The sequence below is a fragment of the Ictalurus furcatus genome, chromosome 12, assembly GCF_023375685.1.
Source record: "Ictalurus furcatus strain D&B chromosome 12, Billie_1.0, whole genome shotgun sequence".
Lineage (NCBI taxonomy): Eukaryota > Metazoa > Chordata > Actinopteri > Siluriformes > Ictaluridae > Ictalurus > Ictalurus furcatus.
Window position 1 is genome coordinate 28,769,924 of NC_071266.1, and position 20,341 is coordinate 28,790,264.

Sequence of the window (20,341 nt, forward strand, 5' to 3'; positions counted from 1 at the left end):
ATGTAACTGACAACAAGAACCAACTTGTTTACATTAAATGTAACTAAACAGATAAAAATAATTTTTCGTCATACTTCATGACGTCGCCCAGGAGTAGTATTCAGCTGGAATTCAGCGTTTGTTTCTCCTTTTCAATAAACACAAAATTCTGAAAGCTGCCGGATTTTTTTTGCAGGAAATTTTAACACAAGTTCTAACTGATGCTTTAACAGTCGACTCTGTCCTCAGATCACATCCTGGTTATTCAGACCTCTCGTGATTGGACACATTTAAACACAGCAAAAAAGGAAATTAAAGCTAGCCAGGAGATTACAGCGTGCTTAAGGTCCATGCGGTACTTTATTTATAATCCAAGTTCCAAGCTTGATGTTAATAATGAACATAATAGTTGAACCTGTGCTGGTGTTCATCACGCGGTTTCGTTTGGTAGTGTGACGGAGCCGTTAACCGGACCTGTCTGACGCTCTTTTGATAACGTCGTCTCACACTCGTACTCTTTTTGGAAACTTTGCAAAATATTCAAACAGAAATGTAGGAGAATGAAACAGGAATTTGAGTTCACTTAAAAAAAGAAAGCCTTTGTATTCAGGCTGAATGTGACTGGACATGATTAAACTTTATGATAAAACAAAACAAGCTGATATGATCAGAGAAAGGATTTGATGTGTGTGTATGAAGGAAAAGAGAGTGAGACAACGATACTGTGCTGGTGTTTGTGAAATATACTGTCATTAACCTTATATTGTTTTAAGACTATATATATTGTTAGATTCCGTTTTTGGCGTATATTCAACTTTGTGCAAGGTTCAAATAATAATGTATTAATAATGTAAGCAAATATGGAAAAAATTAAATGGCAGAAATTTGTGTTACATTTTGGGTAATGCTAGATGTTACCCCACTGAGTTACCCCACTGAGCTGGCCCATTGAATTAGCCCATTGAATTAGCCCATTGAATTAGCCCATTGAATTAGCCCATTGAATTAGCCCACTGATTTACCCCACTGAGTTAGTTTACACTTCGAGTTACACTTTAGGCAAACCACTGAATTTAACCCTTCATCTTAACCATTGAGTTACCCCCTGAGTTACCCCCCTGAGTTACCCCACTGAGTTACCCCACTGAGTTACCCAATTGAGTTTACACTTCGAGTGACACTTTGGGTGAACCACTGAATTTAACCCTTCATCTTAACCATTGAGTTACCCCACTGATTTGCCCCATTGAGGTACCCCTTTGAGTAACCTTTTTTTTTTATTCCACTTGGAGAACCTGGAGTGAGCCGGTTTTTTCCAGACTTCATTTTTTTTTTTTTGGATCCATTTAAAGAGTTTCATTGAAAAGAAACACTGCTTAAAGAGTTGCTCAGATCTATGCGGCGTTTACATGCAAATAAGGAGAGAAATGTCAGAACAATGTCAGCACTCAAACACTTCTTATCAACCACCTCAAGGTTCACTGGAATCACTTGGCAGGAGCGAATCCCACTTGGTTGTTGTCTCGGTCGAAGACGGTGTAGAAACGGCCCATAAAAACATCACCCAGGATCCACAAAGGACCAGCAGGGGGCGGTATGTCCAACGCCATGAAACCAGACAGACACACAGACACGCCCATCTTTGTGGACTGAACACACACACACACACACACACACACACACACACACACAGAGAGAGAGAGAGAGAGAGAGAGAAAGAGGGGGTTATGTTTACTGCACCTTAACAATACAACATTCTGAACTTTGTATCCAAGTCACACCTTCAACTGACAGCGTGAACTTTAATACGAGAAACGAGACTTCTTCTCGTCATTCAGACAAACAACAGCAGCACAGGAAACAGGAAGTGTGTTACCTTGTACACGTAGTCCTCTCCAGTCAGGCTGAACACTTTCCCTCCCAGATGGAAGGAAACCACCGGCAGTGAGGGAATTTTACTGCAGCTAATCCAGTACTACAGCGAGAGAGGAAGTATCGTTTAGTTTCCCTGTCTCTTCATCTAGGTGTACAGTTGTAAACTGTTGTGTGGTACAAAAGTATTGGCACCCCTGTACTCCATCCATCATGCGGCTATCATTTGGCTGGTGGTTTATTCTCAGTAAATGAGAAACAGTGCAACCAGAAATCTATTAACTGACCCTGATGAAGGATAGAAGACGTTTAACACACACTGTGCAAGGACAAAAAGATGAGCTTAAACCAACACAAACAGTCGCTTGTAGTTTGTCCCTTGTGGGAATGATGAGAAACATTAGTATGCTGTACAGCATTAGTACAAATGTACAGCCTACAACACGCTACACCATTTATACCCAACACTTCTGCTAAAAATGTATTGAAGTTTGTTGTACATGATACATGCTCAGGCTTCATACTAGCTTCGAGCTCAGATTAGATTAGCAAAGCAAGCTAGCTACGTAGACTCACCAGAGGCACCAACGATATCTGCTACTTCCTTTTTCTTCCTAACGTCTCTACACATATTTAATGAGAACTAAAAGATGAAATGAAAACATGTTTCTTCCATTTATTTTTTGTATGTCTAACAGTAAATGGGAACAAACTGCAGAGAAGTAAAGCAGTGAGCAGCGAACTGAAGAACGTCAGAGGAGAACGGTCCGAGGAATCGTTCGAGGAATCAAATCGTTTGGATTTGTCATTACACCTCATTTGTATGGAATTGAGAAACTCATTTCATAAGATGTGTGTGTGTGTGTGTGGTCGCTCACCTCCCCCATGATCAGAGGGACGGCCCCGATGGCTTTGTTCAGAGCTCGAATCTCCTCCACAGGCCCTGTGATCATGGACGTTCCCGAGTCGACAATCGCCTGGCAACCGTCCTTACACAGTGTCAGTGTGCTTCCCACCTCCACTCTGCAACAACACACACACACCATATCAACACACACACACACCATCATACACACACTGTAACCCGACATCATCAGTTTTAGTGTGTGTGAGTGCAGTGTTATTATAAACACACCCAGCACACACTAAACACTGATCTCAGATGTTTAATGCTCTTATCACTGTACTGATCTTTTATTTTCAGCACAAATTTGTGTTTCCTCTTTCTGATATGAGCACTTATCTATCAGTCTGGCTTTTTAAACTCACTTTAAACTCACTTCTTAAATTCATTTAAAGCATTAAACCGATTAACCTATTTATTTTTTTTTTTTTTCATTAAAAAAAAAACACTGCTTTTACTCGCCGCTCGTTCTGTCGAAGTTCATTTAAAAAAATCAGACTTACACTTACCATGCTACGCTGAGTGTTAGCTAAGATAATAAATATATATAAATTCAATAAAATGTTATGGAATTTATCTGTATTGTTAAATTTCTTTATTTATTGAAATTAATTTATTTATTCTTTAACTGGGAAACTGAGTCGCACTGAAAACAGTTCAGGGGCATGTGATGTGATGTCCGATCTTTATTTCATCTGTGTTAATAGGACTGAACAGTGTTGTCATGGTTACTGTGTGTGTGTGTGTGTGTGTGTGTGTGCGTGTGTGCGTGTGTGTGTGTGGGTGGGTGAGGTGGGGGGGGGTTGGAGTTCACAATCACTTCTTACGTGTCCATCTTGATCTGCCAGTAAGCTTTCCGGGTGACGTTCAGGTAGTGAAGATCTCCATCAAAATACTGCTTATCACAACCACCCAGCATCAGCTCCCCCCCGACCTCCGCTTTAGGGTCTCTACACACACACACACACACACACACACACACACACACACACACACACACACAAACACACACACAAACACACACACACTTTAGGCAAAGCATTCCATCATGTGATCTTTGTCCGCCAAAAAAAGCAGAAGTGAAATTATTGAGTATTGAGCTATGGGGAAGTTTTGGGCAGGGGAGGGCCAGGGACGATGAAGACGACACAAAAACACACTGAGCTCGTTTATAAATAGACCAACAATTATGAAAAGTGTTGTTAAGTGCTACTTTATTATGTGATATGTGGAACAGTTGAAGACAGGGGGAGGTCTCAGAACGTTTTACTTTATCGCACAGCACCAGTGTCATTTCTAGAACATAAAATTATAAAGAACTGAATAAACTCTACTCCAGAGCTCAGCAACTGGACCCAAATCACACACGAACCAGCACTAACGTGTAAACGTCGTCTCCATTCAGTTGTGCCAGTCGCTTATCAGGAGTGAGGATCCTGACCACACCCAGAAGGTGGAGTGAAGCCGTACCTGTTGATGTAGAAGGAGAAGATGTTCTGCTGCAGGAGTTTGCCAGCCATGATGGAGTCGAATACGGGTCGGACTTTTCCCACTGACAGGATAGGATATGCCATGCCGAGCACGCCATCGAACTTCGCCAGGGCAAACACCACGCCCGGCTGCTTCACCGCCTCGGCAAACATCTGGTTCTGTACACCCAGACCTGCCAGCTGCGCGTACACATACACAAACACACACAATTACATAACAGCTTTAATCGTTATTAAATGTTAAACACATTCCATCAGAATGCAGGACATTCACCGTGACCGTGTCCTGACTGAAGAAACCGCTCAGACTTCCTCTGCCGTACTGGATGGAGAACTGAGTACCGTTCTGTACATACGTACTCGACTTCTTGGAGTCATATCGATGGTGGAGCCCTGAGAGAGAGAGAGTGAGAAAGAAAGAGAATTTATTCCTATGGGTGCCAATAATTCTATTAGATCTCTCTTATGGTGTTGGAGCCTCCTGTAGAGATCAGCTGTGTTTACTCACAGCAGGCCAGATCGAAGAAGGCGCAGTGGATGGAGGGAACCCACAGGTTGGAGGAGCCGGTATCAAACAGGACGGTGAACTCCTGCGGCGGAGTCCCGATGCTGATCACACCGTAATACTGAGCCTGAGAAAGTCACAGCAATATACAAGTTCATTATCCTCCAATAACGGCACATCCGCAAGTGTTTCCTCTTACACCACAGCACCTTCCCAACGATTACACATTTTTACTTATTAAAGACTGACATCTCGTACATCTTATCCATTTATAGTTACTTTTTATTTTCAATGAAACAAGTTAGTTCCTGTTCTCAGTTACGTTACAGCAGCTCTAAACAGTTGTTCCCTCACCAGCCCTCTCTTTATTCTGGAGACTCCTTCCATAAACATCTCACAAAATATCAAGGATTACGCACGTTTTTTAATCTGTACATGTCCCTGTGAATGAGCTGTTACTATAGAAATGGTAAAGTATTAGAACGAGAGCATTAATATAAACCTGCGCTACTGCGGTTATAGAAAATCTATCACGAATGCCAGTGCTGTGGTGTAATACAGTATAAAGAGCGATGTCCAGGTCACCATGACGACACATTATGAATCAGTTAAAGGAACTACTGCCTCCAGAAACTACTGTGATAAAGCTTTGTTAGAGGTGTAGTGTAGCAGTCTTTGTCAAGGTGCTGCTGCTGCTTACGTCCATGAAGTTTGAGAGTTTCTCCACCGGACAATGAGTGGCGTCCGTGCTCCACACCACGTCACTGCCTTCCTCCGCCTTCCACAATTTCAGCTGGCCCTGAGCGAGAGCGTTGTCCACCAGCGTGCGGCGAACAGAGGGCATCCGCCGCAGAGGAATCCTGAAATACATCCGGTGTGAACACTTTTTTTGTGATGTGATGAGCTTTTTCATGATACGCTTTTACAGTAGATAGTCATTACCATGACTTCTTACTTAATCACTATACAAAGTATCTGACTGGAAATTAAAAACAGAATGGTTTCTTACAAAAATCATCAGATTTTCCTTCCTTTTCTTTCTTTCTTTCAACTTTATTTTACCAGGAAGTGGTAATGCACGAAATGCAACCAGACATACATACATGGGAGCCTGGATTGTAAAGAAAGGGTCCCATACGTCCCGTATATATAGCTGTGAGTTTGTCACACCCTGCCTGGTTTCTCTGTCATCAAAGCGTATGACACGGGAGAAAACATGGAATGTCTTTAAAGACCTGGTGCCTGGAAATCTTTCCACTCCAGTGTCAGCATGCCAAAGGCTTACTCTTGCTTCTCCTTTTGACTTGTACACTCCTGCCAAAATCAGCAACCCAGTGTAGGCTTGCACGTGGGACACATCCAAATCTTTCGAATTGTCCCCATACACGCGCCTCCCCGCTAAGTTTGCCATCTCAAGTATATCCTTTTCAACTGGTGAGGTTACGAGAGCTCACATGCTGACGTTATGTCTTGGACATGGCTGACAGTATATCCGGTGGGGCCGGGAACCATTTTGATGACATTAGCATCATTGAGTCTACCTGTCGTTCAAGTGGGACCATAATAACTTCACATTTGGAAGGTAACGTGTCCTCTGGTGGTTGAGAGACAACAGAAGGGTCAACAATAAGAATCTCATTCTCATCAGAGGAAGATGCCTCATAATCAGGGTCCTCCTCAACATTATCGTCTGTCTCAGACACATTCTCTTCTATTGCTACGTCACTTTCACTGTCAAAGAACTGTGACAAACCCAAAATGGAGGTTCTTTTATTGTTTAAAAAACTGCTTTCCTTATGAAGCTACAAAGAACATAGTGGAGAGTACTTTTTTTAATCTATAATTGATTGTGCTGACCTTGTTTACGTGCATGCGGCTTCATCTTTATTAAGGAAACTGGACTATGTGTATGTGTGTGTGTGTGTGTGTGTGTGTGTGTGTGCGTCGATCATGCAGCGTTACACTTTGTTTGTGGTGCAGATTCACGTACTCATCACTGTATACTATATGAATCATTGGCATGGACATCTTTGCATCATAGGAGGAAATTGCATATGTATATATTCATTGCTAAGGCACTTCTAGGTAAATTGCCCTTTTATATTTCTAATCTCTTAACGTTTTATACAAATAGTTATTGTACTAGATCTCAGTCACACATTCGGTTAAAAGTCCAAAAGGTTTACTCAGAATTTGGCAAACATGCTTTTTCTTTTTATGCTTTTATACAGCTTCTGCAAACAGTGTTAAAGGAGTCTTGTAAGTGCTTTTCTTGATTTTACTCTTATTGTTTTCTGTGATTATCTCTGTGAGAAACTGTGTGCTGCCGTCTTGACCAGGTCTCCCTTGAAGAAGAGATTGTAATATCTCAATGGGATCTTCCTGGTTAAATAAAGGATAAATAAACTTTTTTTAAAAAAAATTTAAGAACCTCACTGACAGAAAACCTTTGCTTGGAGGTCATTTTCAATTGAGACAGAGAGATCCCACAGAGCATCAAGAGAAATGGTTTAGAAGGCTTTCTCCTGTTTGCTCCTCCCCTATGCTGGGTGAACTATCAATGTCCTCGTGAGAATGATGTTTTCCCCTCCCCCATGTCATGTGAACCATCAGTGGTACTGCAAAACTACCGGTACAGTTATGTTAGGTTAGAACCCTAAAGCAGAGGGAAGTTTTTGAAGATTATAAAATTGTGTAATAGTGACCTCAATATCATCCTAAATAGATTTGTGTAAAATTGTTTTACATTTCTTACGTTGTTTTATACAGCTAAAACAGCCTGACCCCAAAGAACACTAATGCTACAAAAGGTGTACAGGACACTGAAAACATATCATCATGGTAATTTAATGTTTACGCAGTTGTCAACATTAAATTAGGGGGGAAAAAATCCATTAAATAAGAAGCCAAAAAAAATATGATGAATTATGTATTTAGAGGCGGTAAACATTGAATGGAGTCAAATCGACCACAAAGATAATAGGAGGGGTATAGTCAGAGTTAAACTGTGAGTAGAGTCATGAATACAGAACAACTGAATTTTCATCAGAAGGACAAATCACAGGTCTTTAGATCAGAGGTGTCCAATCTTATCCACAAAGGGTCGGTGTGGGTGCAGGTTTTCATTCCCATCAAGCAGGAGCCTCACCTGATTCCAGCTGTTTAATCAGTGAGCTCGGCTTGGTTAGAATGAAAACCTGCATCCATGCCAGCCTTTTCCAGATAAGATTGGACACCTGGATGTTCTTTCTTTTTTTATGTACTGAACCACAGCTTGATCAGGAACTGCACACTGGATCTGCTTGTACTTGTACAGTGACCTTCACTGAGTCGCTTTATAACGTTCACCTCAAAGAGTCGACTCTTTTACAAACGACACATCACTGTATATATTTTTGTTTTACTGCAGCCGAGCATGTCCAAGCCTCCTCACTTATTCCTGAAGTACACTTACTTTTCTATTACTTCCCCCAACAAGAAAAGTGATAAAATAATAACAGGGAACTGACAGGAGAGAGTCTGAAGGACAAGAGTCACTTTTCTGTCGCAGGAGGGGAAATAAAGAGAGACCCGAAAACGAAACTTGTTTGGGTTTTTTTTTTTTCCTTTCCAGAAACAGAGTAGAGTAGTGAAACAGCGAACAAAGGCATAGACAGTGTGGACTGATGAACCTTTAAGACTGCTTTAATCACGAGAGCTTCCTCTAAATATTTTACATAAAGAGACAATAAAAGTGCAAATAAAGAGATGAGTAAAAAGAAGACATGCAGTTGTGGTGAAGGAGATATTCCACAAGCAGACTTTGTGTTTTAATCCCAAACATACGATGCATTAATCAGAGTAAACACACACACACACACACACACACACACACACACACACACACACACACACACAACCCGAGCACCATTTTATAGTCTATTTATTATTTTATTAATCTTCATTCAACAATCATAATCATAAAAATGAAACCTCGTGCATTTCTCCTCCATGCATCGACTCTGAGCTTTTTAAATGAAATTAAATAAAAACAAAAGTGATATATATATATATATATATATATATATATATATATATGAGAGAGAGAGAGAGAGAGTTTTTTTTTACCTGATAATAGCGTCACTGCTCATAACAAACAGCAATAATCCCTGAATCAGTCCGAGATTCTTCATGTTTACACCTCAATCCACCAACAAACAAAGCGAATGGAAGATTAAAGTTTGTGAACTCTCTCTCTCTCGCCCAGTATGACTGCACCTGAAGACTTCCGCTACTGCCTCTGAGCTTCGGAAAACTTCGGCCATTCTCGGCTGTGTCCGGTCCTGTCAGCGCTGATTCGATGAACATCACCTCCTCTGTGATTGGCTGCTGCTGATGTCAATCAAATCACACCATAGTGTTGCCAGATCCCACTCGATCAGTGCTTCAACGTTTTGTTCTTATCTATCATTTTGTCATTTTATGTAAATTAGATATTTATATATAATGTAGTTATTATATTATTTTAGTTAATTCCAAACTTTCCAAATGAAACTGCAATGCAGTGTGGGACTGAATTATTGGCACCCCTTATGGAAAATGAACACAAATTCAGATATGAAGAGAATAACACGTGCAATATGTCACATTTTGAAATAATAACGTATCATTTTTTCCCCCTTTGATGATAATTTGTTTGCATTTGTTTAAAATATTGGTTAGGACTGTCAGTCATTTGGTACCTGATGGAGAACCTCACCTGGTCCCTCAACACCAGCTCCATAGCCAAGAAAGCTCAGCAGCGTCCTTGCTTTCTGAGAAGGTTGGGAAAAAAGCTCATCTCCCACCAATCATCCACACCAAATTGCACCTTATCGGATCGCAAGACCCTACAGCGGATAGTGAGGACAGCTGAGAAGATCATTGGGATGTCTCTTCCCTCCATCATAGACATTTACACCACACGCTGCATCCGCAAAGCCACCAGCATTGGGGATGACCCCACACACCCCTCACACAACCCGCCCCCCATCCCAAGTTGAACTTGAACATATATTTTTGAGACAAATAGGCAACAATTAATCCATTTAAAATAAAAGTGTTTTTTTTTTTTTTTTTTTTTTTTGTGGAAAACTGAAAATGTTGAATTTCTTGTGCACAATACACAAACATTTGCACATTTTATGAAGGGTGCCAATAATTCTGAAATAAGTTATATTTTCAGCTCAAAAATACAAAGACGCTGTACATCTTTATTTACTAAAATCAAATGTTTTCTTAAGTGGTGCAATTAGTTTAGTTTTTGTGTGTGTGTGTGTGGGGGGGGGGGGGGTCCAGCCCTATTTGTTTTCACAAATATTTTGTGACACCTGCTGTTCACTGGAGAGAATAACAGCACCGGGTCACTTCCCGTAATATCTAACAAGGTTGGAGAGACGACCTGGGTCCACTACTCCATCCAGAACACTTTAAACCCGTCTATATACTGAGGTTTGTGCGTGTGGACGTCCTTCTTCACGTCACACCACACGGTTTCAGATCCTCACAGTGTGATGCTCATTAAGCAATAATTTCCAAAACAATGTTTTTGTGTTTCATTCATTTCTGTGATGATTTTAAAGGTGTTTGACATCATCATCTTGTTGAAAGCTCGCTCTAGGCTAAGTCTTAACCTCCTGGCAAAGGCAATCAGTCTTGAGGCTGAAATGTCCTGGAAATAGAAACAGATGCTGTGATGTTTGATGTTGGAAATCATTAAGACGTGTATTTGACTCTCATCTGTGTGTAAGCAAGGCAGCGTGATGTAAGTGCAGACTAATTAATATCTGACTGACTACTGTAGGCTCAATTATGCACCACTTTACTGTTTTTACACATATTTAAATAGTTCTTTCATAACATACTCTACATATATACATGTATATATAATACAAACTATGCAATTCATAGAACATTTGGGAGTCTGGCACACGGTGGCTTATGCACATGTTTAGCACGTTCATCTCACACCTCCAGGGTTGGGAGTTTGCATGTTTGCCCCATGCTGCAGGGGTTTCCTCCGGTTTCCTCCGGTTTCCTCCCCCAGTCCAAAGACATGCACGGTAGGCTGACTGGCATGTCCAAAGTGTCCGTAGTGTATGAATATGTATGTTAATGTGCCCTGAGATGGATTGGCACCCTGTCCAGGGTGTACCCCGCCTTGTGCCCAATGCTCCCTGGGATAGGCTCCAGGTTCCCCGCGACCCTGAAGAAGCAGTATAGCAGTGGTTTTCAAAGTGGGGGCCGCCAGGGGGCGCCAGGGGGGCCTCAACAATTTGGTGTGAAAAATAAATAAATGTATGTTTTCTCTTTCTCACTCTCAGACACACACACACACACACACAATCAATTCCTAATGTAATGTAAAGATGTAAGATGTAATTATTAATAAAAAAAAAAAAGGGGGGATATATTCAGAAGTCTGTATTTTTAATCTGTTTTAAAGACATCTTGCAAAAGGGGGGCCTCGGTCAAATGTTAATGCCATTTGGGGGGCCTTGCCCTGGAAAAGTTTGGAAACCACTGCAGTATAGAAGATGGATGGATTTGGGAGTCAAAAGATTCAGCTCTTATCAACAAGCTGATTTGACTCACTGAATCACAGCTGAGCGTGACGCCAACATTCAGTCCAGGAACTTGATACTTGAAGTTGAACTTGATAGAACAGTGATAACATAAATGTAAATACCAAATAACAAACATCTCATTATTATTTAAATGTAAATAATTTTGCATTCTGTAAAATAAAATCAATTAAATCGGTTAATTATCAGTTCTTTAACTCTTAAAACCAATATAATGACAACCAAACATGATCAGAGCTGCTTCTCTTTATTGAGATGAATACGTTTGTATAATTTAATAATATATATATATATATATATATATATATATATATATATATATATATGTTAAATATTAAATCCAGACATATTATGACAGAGTACACATGTAACACATTGCGTAAATCATAACACCAAATAAATATTTATGCCAACATAATAGATCATTTAATTATATTATTGTTAATAAATAGAAATTGCAATGATAAGTTAAAATATGATGATAATAAAGTGACAAAGGTGTTCTTCGGTTAAAACCAAATCAGGCATCACAAATCACACTGCGTGAACACAAAACCAGGTTCTGACACCCTGTGAACGTAACGGTACGGTCAGTCCAGTCGTGCTAATCTTTGTTTTCCTAGGCTTTGCTGAAGAAAAAAAATACTGTAATATGGCAACTACAAACTTAAACACAAAGTGCAGTGACTGAAAACACAGGAAATAGGTCAGGAGTTCAAATAATGTGCAAATAAATGGACAAAGATCAGTAGTTCATGAGAGATTTAACACTGTGTAACACTGAAAAGGATTAGAAATCACACTACAAACACTATAGGCTTCATTTACTAAAGATTGTTAGATTAACCATTTTAATTATAATTAATACTCGATTTAAAACCCATTTGCTGACTATAGGATGGGTTCAAACTGTAGTAACATATCTGAATATAAACATAGCTGCTATAAGACGTTCATTATGTCGCGTGTGTTTAAAGACGGCCAGCGCTGGAGCTCGTGTCAATATTTCTAAGCCGTTTCCATGGCGAACCGGCTGCATTAAAAACAAGACAATGAATATTATGTCGATAATATTTGCTTGCAAGAAATTTTAATCACATTCAGAATTTTCTAAAAAATGCAGCATGGCTGAATCGTATGTGCCACAATCAGGGATTCATTTTTATACACACACACAGATTATTATTAATACACAAGTCTTGCAGCCACTCTGTTACTTTTATATAAACACTCGTACCTGTGCCACACATACTTCCACATCAGTGTCACTGCTGTACTGAGAATCAACACCACCTGAATCATCACTGTGCTCCAATCAGAAGGCAGGAAAACGGCTGAAAAATTTGGACCTAGTGTCCCATGTGTCCTTTACAATGAAGCCAATCCTATCATTCTTTTCACAAACATGGCTGATCAAACAGTCAGTCCAATCGAGGAAGTAAGTAATTTGATTGATTCATGTGATTTATCTCATAGCTGAAAATCGTAAGGGATTTGGTAGATTCTCTCGTAAATGTGTGAGATTTGAATAATTTGTCTGACTTCAACTGATTAACAATTTCCCCTCACGGATTAATAAAGTACATAAATGTAAGTAATTTAACTGATTTGAATGATTCAAGTCATTCATCCCATAGTAAACAATTGTAAGTGATTCAATTGATTCAACTGATTCAACCCATAGTTAACAATTGTAAGTGATTCAACTGATTTGTCCCATAGTAAACAAATGGTTTGTATAATGGTGTCTGATGACACTGAACATGGTTTCTTACTAGAGTTAAATGCTGCCCAGTGAAACAGAGACATTTGAATGACGTGGACGCACATCACATGTCTGGTCAGTGGTTGTCCCACCCCCCCCACCCCCCAAATTCATGGATGGGGTAGACCTATGCCAATCCTGTAGTGTACAGTACAGTCAGTGGAGGTGGACCTGATGAAACGGCAGCTCGGTGTACAGTGAGATGGAGTAATGAGATCCCTGACTGTGGCTTCAGGACTGCAGAGTGAGGATCAGAGCCGAGGATCGGAGCCGTGTGTCTGTTCAGCATACAACTGATCCCCGAGTCTCAACCCAACATGACTGTTTAAACACAAACACAAGCTGCCACTGTGTGTGTGGGGGGGTGTGTGTGTGTGGAGCTGGTGAAAGAGACCTAGCTGTGATTATTCTGGCTGTTGATAACACTGCCACCAGGGGGCGCAATGTGGATGGAGTCCAGGATCGGCCTCAGGACCTGACCAAACGGCCTGAGAGAGACACACACAAGGTTGAACATATAATAATAATAATAATAATAATAATAATAATGTCATTGTGCTGTGTGTGTATCCTGAGCTCCTGTTTGTCTGATCTATAACACAGCTCTGGTTCTGACAACAGATATGTCACTGTGTGTGTGTGTGTGTGTGCACGTGTGTGTGTGTGTGAAGAGAAAAAGTCAGACGATGTGACAGAAATTAGAGCTTCACAGCGTTTATTCTGGGAAGCTTCATCGGTTGTTGTGTGATCAAAGTGTTTATTACGGCACCGAGGGGCCGGAAACTTCACAGGATCACTTCCGAGTGCTGATAAATCACACCCCGGGTTAATTTTAGACCCGTGTGTCACTTCACAGCCACAAACGGATCAGAACACACTGTAGTACATTCGTCTAATGCATAGTGTGTGTGTGTGTGTGTGTGTGTGTATGTAAGACGTACGTGGAGAGCACTTCAGACGGCAGGTCTGTGATGTAAGAAGGAATCTTTCGGCCTGTCAGAAACTGAGCCACTTCGTTAGTGAAGGTGTTACAGTTATGCTCAAACAACCTGTATCTCTCCCCTCTACACACACACACACACACACACACACACACACACACACACACACACACACACACACAGGGAGGGAGAGGGAGGGAGAGAGAGAGAGAGAGAGAGAGAGATGACACAATTCAGTGAAATCTAACACACACCAACAGTAAAGTGTCACAACAGGAAGTGATGAAACAGAGTTACTCTTACAGCCCCAAAGTTGATTATTTTCCTACAACAGCAGAATACGCGTGCGTTTAAGGATGTAACTGTAGACTATTAAGTTTTTCGACATGTGCATGCACCTGTATGTGGTTTCTCCGAGTGAGGACAGGTAGTCCATGAAGATCTCCTCGTTCACCTCCGTGTTGCCCAACTCCACCACTGTATCGGGTGGCCCGAGCATCGTCCCGCCCTGCAACACACACACACACACACACACACACACACACACACACACAAACATACACCTATACCTTAACTGTGTATTCCTGTTGTCTTCACCTGAGCTCACTGGCTCAAACTGCAGTCTGAGTGATGTCACACAGTGGGCGGAGCTAGGAGATTTACCGGAGGGCAGCTGGATATCCCTACACCTCCGAAGAAGAACTCCTCTCCGAACACCACGATGGACGTGTGCCTGAGAACACACACACACACATAGAAGAGGCATATAAATCCAGAGGCTCCACATTTCTATAAGGATATAAAGTTTATTTAACATTTATGGAAGGAGACTGCAGTGTCAGCATTGTTTGTTCGCCAGAACGTACCAAATTCCATCAAGCTGCTTCCCTGTAACAGAAAAAATAACAAAGGACATTGGAGTTAAAACTCCATCATGAAAGTGTAGTATGTGATGCTGTGTGAGGCTGTTATCTACAAACGCTGTGCGTGTGTGTGGGGAGAGGGGTATCACCCTCATAACAGGGGGCATGGCCTAAAGTCTGAAGGCGGAGCTTGCACATTGGAAGTCATTCTGATGAGAATACACTTGCTCTTCCTTCTCTCTCTCTCTCTCCACTACAATCCCCTCCCTTTTGTTTTTAATTCATTTCTTCCCTCCTGTTCCAACTCTTTCCATTTTCGGCTCCCTTTCTGTCTCTCCTACTTTCTTTTCCTTCTCCTATATTTCTATTTCATTTATTCTTTCTCTGTTCAACCTGCCTCTTCTTTCTCTCTCTCTCTCTCTCTCTCTTCTTTTTAATTCGTTTCTTCCCTCCTGTTCCAACTCTTTCCGTTTTCGGCTCCCTTTCTGTCTCTCCTACTTTCTTTTTCTTCTCCTATATTTCTATTTCATTTATTCTTTCTCTGTTCAACCTGCCTCTTCTTTCTCTCTCTCTCTCTTCTTTTTAATTCATTTCTTCCCTCCTGTTCCAACTCTTTCTGTTTTTGGCTCCCTTTCTGTCTCTCCTACTTTCTTTTCCTTCTCCTATATTTCTATTTCATTTATTCTTTCTCTGTTCAACCTGCCTCTTCTTTCTCTCTCTCTTCTTTTTAATGCCTGCTCTCTTCCATTGCTCGTTTTATTTTAATGTCTCACACTCTTTCACTCTTCTTTTATTCATTCTCTCTTCCGTTGCTCCATTCTTCCTTTTCTTTCCCTCAACATCTCTCTCCTTCTCACCCTCTCTCTCTTATTCTTTCTCTCTATCCATTCCATCTTTTCACCTTTATGTTTTCCTTCTCGTCCCTCTCGCGCCATTCATCCTTCCCTATTTTCATTATTTTTTCCTTCATATCACTTCAATCAACAGGATATTTAACATTTATTCTCTTCATTCTTTTCAACCGTTCTTAAATATCGCGAGAGTTCCTGCCTCCACGAACTGTAAGCACATTCTAAATATCGCGAGACTTTGCGACATCGCCGTCTGACGGGGAAAAAAATTCCAAAAGGAGACATTTTCCTCATCTGAACTTTTCACCCTGTACCTCCCGAGGACCGTGTTCCTAAAATAAACACTAAAATGTCGTTATTTCAGCTTAACATACATCATCACGAAGCTGATTTCACTCGTGAACGCACTCAACGCGACTTAAACGTGTTGCCATAGTGACCATCCTCCCAGAAAATGAACGGATTAGCATTAGCCGGTTATTAGCCGTTACACTACGCTAAGCATACTCATACAGATGAATAAGCAGAAACAGGTTATTTATCTCCGCTCACCGAGCATTATCGGGCTGAGCTGGCGCGCCATTCCCTTTGACAAGTCGTAAATATAAAGCTGGACGGAGAATGTTGTACTGTTTTTATCCATCTTTTTCTCTTTTTTTTCCTTTCTTTTTTTTGTTGCTATGCTGGTGATGAAAATGACCAGCAATCCACAGCAGCCTGCCGCGTCATTTTCCGCACCACAAGCCCCGCCTCCTGCGCTAGGATTGGACAGAACTAGTATTGGTCCGCCTCCTGAGACAGGATTGGCTAGTCATGCCTACTCTCAATCAGGCGATTGGACAGTCGGTTTGTCGATCACGTCACCTCAGCGAGCGCTATGGAAAGGGAGATGCTGCAGCTTGACTCACACTTCAGTTGACTCATACTTACTCAGGAATGAAATGAAGAAGAAGAAAAAAAAGAAAGACATAAAAGAGATTAGATCAGGTTGATGTATGACTGCCAGCTAATTATTACAGGAAATCTATATCTTAATGCGATACTGCGGTCTAAATCTTTCGAACATTACTGTAGATGAGCTAACCAGTGACGTGGACATAGGCTTTAGACATGGGGGGGGGGGGGGGGCAAAATAACACAAGTCCTGCCACCTTTTAAATACACTGTATGGCCAAAAGTATGTGGACACTTCACCATCACACCCGTGTGTGCTTGCTGAACATCCTGTTCCAGCTGTTATAATGTGTGGTAATCTTCTGGGAAGGCTTTCCGCTAGATTTTGGGGCATGGCTGTGGGAATTTGTGTTCATTCAGCTACAAGATCGTTACTGAGGTTGAGGTCAGACGCTGATGTTGGGATGGTGATGAGGCTCCGGTTCCAGTTCATCCAAAAGGTGTTCAGTGGGGTTGAGGTCAGGGCTCTGTACAGGACACTCGAGTTCTTCTACCTTCTTCCAACCTTCACACACCACGTCTACGTGGAGCTCGCTTTGTACACAGGGGCGTCGTCATGCTGGAACATGTTTGGGCCTCTTAGTTCCATTGAAGGGAAATTTTAATGCTACAGTGTTCAAAGACACAAAGATACAAGTGTGTGTTTTAAACTTTGTGTTAACAGTTTGGGGAAGAACCACATATGGGTGTGATGGTCAGGTTTGCATTTACTTTCGGCCATATGGTGTATATATACACTCACCATCCACATTATTAGGAACACCTACACACCTGTACATTCATGCAGTTATCTAATCAGCAGTCATCAATCAACACTAGTCAGCAGCACAATGCATAAAAGTCTTGCAGATACAGACCAACATCATAATGAAGAGAAAGTGGGGTCTTTGTGACTTTGATCATGCCATGGATGTTGGTACCAGATAGGTATTCCCATCCACCTCAAGGTTTGATGTGTTGTGTGTTCTGAGATACTTTTCTGCTCACCACGGTTGTAAAGAGTGATTGAGTTACTATAGACTTCCTGTCAGCTCAGACCAGTCTCCTGGTCTCCTTTTACCTCTCAGATCAGTGAGGTGTTTAAGCCTGCAGACCCTCCACACCTGGGATGTTTTTTGTTTTTCACACCATTCTGTGTAAACCCTAGAGACTTCTGTGTGAAAATCCCAGGAGATCAGCAGTTTCTGAAATACTCAAACCAGTCCATCTGGCAGCAACAACCATGCCACAGTTAAAGTCACAGAGATCACACTTTTTCCCCATTCTGATGTTTGATGTGACATTACCTGAAACTCTTGACCTGAACCTGCATGATTTTTCACATTGCGCTGCTGACACATGATTGGCTGATTAGATAACTGTATTAATGTGCAGGTGTACGGGTGTTCCTAATAAAGTGGACGGTGGCTGTAGAATATCTCATTGGTTTCATTCATTCATTTTCAGTAGGCAATTTATTGTGGTCAAGGTCAAAGCGCACTCAACAACTAGCACTGGTGGAATGTTGAGTCTTCTTTGTCCCGTTTTAGTTTGGAGCTCGTTTTCAATCAGACCCATTTGGGAAAATACACTCTTTCTTTATTAAGTTTTCTTTTCATTGACATTAGTTTACAGTTATCCATGTTGTTTATCATCCGCTTATCTAGCGCCCGTTAAAAACAGGACCTAACTGACTGCTCATTGGTTGCAAATTCAGACTCACACACCAATAACATTTCCCAATTTATTTCACATCCTGTAAATCACATCACAGGCTCATTTTCTATTGCTGCTTTCAATTAGAGGCTGTAACCTTTAACTCCCAAACTCTGACCACAAAAAAACAAGCAAACAAAAAAAAAATTTGGAATCTGGGATGGTCTCCTCAACTTTGAGTTCCCGAGTTCAGTAACACCAAATCAATAAGGCTACACCCTGAATCAGATGCCAGTCCATCACAGAGCACCCACCATGCACACATACATACACTCATTCACAACTAAGGACAACTTAATTTTGGCAATCTGGAATATTTCTGGGTGGTTGGAGGAAACTACAGAATTTAGAGGAAACCCACAAAGACAAGGGGAAAACATGCAAAACTCCACACAGGCAGTAACCTGAGCTCAGGATCAAATCAGAGACTCTAAAGCTGTGAGCCACCAGCTGTGGCACAATGCTTAATCTTTGCAAGACAGTATGCTAAAACTGTTGTCAGATGTTCCTGATTTAAGCTTATCTGTGTCTGAAAATAACTCTTAGTTTCAGTTTGTACAAGCTGACATTCATTTTTACTCAGAGTGAAACTGAATGTTTATCATCTCTGCTCCAGGGACTTTGGATGGCAGCCATTTGGTTTCCATAATAAAAAAAAAAATCTAAACGCGTAAACATAATAAAATTTACATACATAAAATTGGCTGGGGAAATTTGTAACTCTCCATGAGATTAGGGATCTGTCCCTAATGCTCAAAAAAGTCTTTAATCCCTTAACAGCTTGATATAAAAACCCCACAAGAGAGTGTTTCTGTATTAAATACTTTTCTATTGTACGACCTGGATCTATTTCATGAAGTGAAATGAACTTCATATAACAAACAGTTGAAGAACTGTCAAAGAACCATTTTTAAGAGTTAAAGCTTAAAATGTTCCAAATCCTTTCCGGTACTTCTCGATAATCTTTTTTATGTTTCCTGCTATATTATTCTGAGTATCTGATGGAGACGTTTCCCATTAACCCCACACCTGCAGCAGTGCAACAAAGAGGCTGGAAGTATTTGGTTTTCAAAGCCCATATTATTTTTGATGTTGACGATCTCCAGTTAGAAGAGGAGAAGCTGTTAGGGACATAAAGTCAGTGGGGAAAGAATGAAACAAAGTTGATTTTGTTTAGTGTCTGATAGTGGTCTGTATGTTAATAGTTAATGAGCAAGTAGTTCACAGATATGAGGTATGAGAATAAATAGTTTGTCAGACATTTTGTTGATTATATATTAATTACTGTATAATTAACAGAAGAGATGACACTGATTAGTAATGTTTTTTTTATTTTAGTTAAGCTACTTTTCCCAATTATTCTATCTATCTTTAACTAACTACTACTACTAACTAATTTTACCATAGCTTCCCTGACATAGCTAATTAAGTTTTATTAATCAGTATTATTAATATTTATTTATTTTTTCACAATTAACCTTCTGGTCACTAGCTATAGCAATGAATTTCTCGTGTAGCTTTAGCCGTTTAGCTGAGTTAGTATTATGATGGATGTGTTAGAGCTTTGCGTGTCTGCGTGCTCGTTTATACAAAGTGAAAAGACTCTTACAAAACTTTTAGAGAATTTATATTCTTCAGATGTCCCTCTTTATGGAGATAAAGGTTCTATGTAGGAATCTACAATATTTTTCTATCAGAAAGAGTTATGAGTCCCTTTTTAAAAAAAAAAAAAAACTTAGAACCCTTAATAATCCAGAATGACGAAAACGTTGTTCACAAATTTAACTGATAAACTGGTAAGTCAGGTTCCAGCTCAGTTTAAGTGGAGTAGTTTATAGTTTATTGTAAATATTTAATCTGAAAAAAAATTGGTTTGTTGACAGAAGTACTGTATCTTCTCTGAATAAAAGTTTCTGATGT

General features: G+C 40.5%; 2 protein-coding genes across 3 annotated transcripts in view; both read right to left on the reverse strand.

The window, feature by feature from the left end:
• The window catches only part of napsa (napsin A aspartic peptidase), a 9,617-nt gene extending 529 nt beyond the window's left edge, over positions 1 to 9,088 (reverse strand). Inside the window, exons 1-9 of one of the 2 annotated variants that reach the window (XM_053637797.1) lie at positions 8,858 to 9,088; positions 5,451 to 5,610; positions 4,754 to 4,877; positions 4,520 to 4,638; positions 4,226 to 4,425; positions 3,583 to 3,705; positions 2,730 to 2,874; positions 1,856 to 1,954; positions 1,450 to 1,628 (exon numbers count right to left, since the gene is read on the reverse strand). In XM_053637797.1, the coding sequence (XP_053493772.1) occupies positions 1,467 to 1,628; positions 1,856 to 1,954; positions 2,730 to 2,874; positions 3,583 to 3,705; positions 4,226 to 4,425; positions 4,520 to 4,638; positions 4,754 to 4,877; positions 5,451 to 5,610; positions 8,858 to 8,922 (1,197 nt within the window). In that variant the 5' untranslated portion in view covers positions 8,923 to 9,088 and the 3' untranslated portion in view covers positions 1,450 to 1,466. Of the gene's footprint in view, positions 1,629 to 1,855; positions 1,955 to 2,729; positions 2,875 to 3,582; positions 3,706 to 4,225; positions 4,426 to 4,519; positions 4,639 to 4,753; positions 4,878 to 5,450; positions 5,611 to 8,857 lie in introns of both variants that reach the window. The other variant, XM_053637796.1, reaches the window with a different exon arrangement.
• Positions 9,089 to 11,696: 2,608 nt separating this feature from the next.
• Positions 11,697 to 16,500, reverse strand: desi1a (desumoylating isopeptidase 1a). The gene is made up of 6 exons (XM_053637846.1): positions 16,325 to 16,500; positions 14,925 to 14,946; positions 14,722 to 14,791; positions 14,457 to 14,566; positions 14,059 to 14,181; positions 11,697 to 13,605 (listed from the first exon to the last, which is right to left on the reverse strand). Exons 1-6 carry the CDS (start codon positions 16,413 to 16,415, stop codon positions 13,512 to 13,514), a joined length of 510 nt encoding a protein of 169 aa, XP_053493821.1. The 5' UTR covers positions 16,416 to 16,500; the 3' UTR covers positions 11,697 to 13,511.
• Between the last annotated feature and the right edge of the window lie 3,841 nt (positions 16,501 to 20,341).